The 211-nt window shown below is 69.7% G+C and overlaps 1 protein-coding gene across 1 annotated transcript in view; it reads right to left on the reverse strand.

Annotated features, from left to right (window-relative positions):
• The window catches only part of SOWAHC (sosondowah ankyrin repeat domain family member C), a gene marked incomplete at its 5' end in the record, with an annotated part of 796 nt that extends 594 nt beyond the window's left edge, over window positions 1-202 (reverse strand). The window contains one exon of the mRNA XM_010288949.1: window positions 6-202. Within this exon, the coding sequence (XP_010287251.1) occupies window positions 6-202 (197 nt within the window). The remainder of the gene's footprint in view (window positions 1-5) is intronic.
• Between the last annotated feature and the right edge of the window lie 9 nt (window positions 203-211).

The following is a 211-nucleotide window of genomic DNA, read 5'->3' on the forward strand; positions in this document are numbered from 1 at the left end:
GTTTGACACGGGTGGCCAGCAGCTCCTGCCGCCCGTGCTTGGCGGCCCAGTGCAGCACCGTGAAACCGGTGATGAAGTCCCGCTTGCAGAGCAGCGCCGGCTCACAGCTCAGCAGGCCCTCCAGGCTCTCCCATCGCCCGTCCGAGGCCGACAGCATCCAGGCGTGCTCCAGGGGGTCCAGGGCCACGGCGCCGGTGGTACTCCCTTCCTC

The sequence above is a fragment of the Phaethon lepturus genome, unplaced genomic scaffold (genome assembly GCF_000687285.1).
Source record: "Phaethon lepturus isolate BGI_N335 unplaced genomic scaffold, ASM68728v1 scaffold5966, whole genome shotgun sequence".
In the NCBI taxonomy this organism is placed as follows: domain Eukaryota; kingdom Metazoa; phylum Chordata; class Aves; order Phaethontiformes; family Phaethontidae; genus Phaethon; species Phaethon lepturus.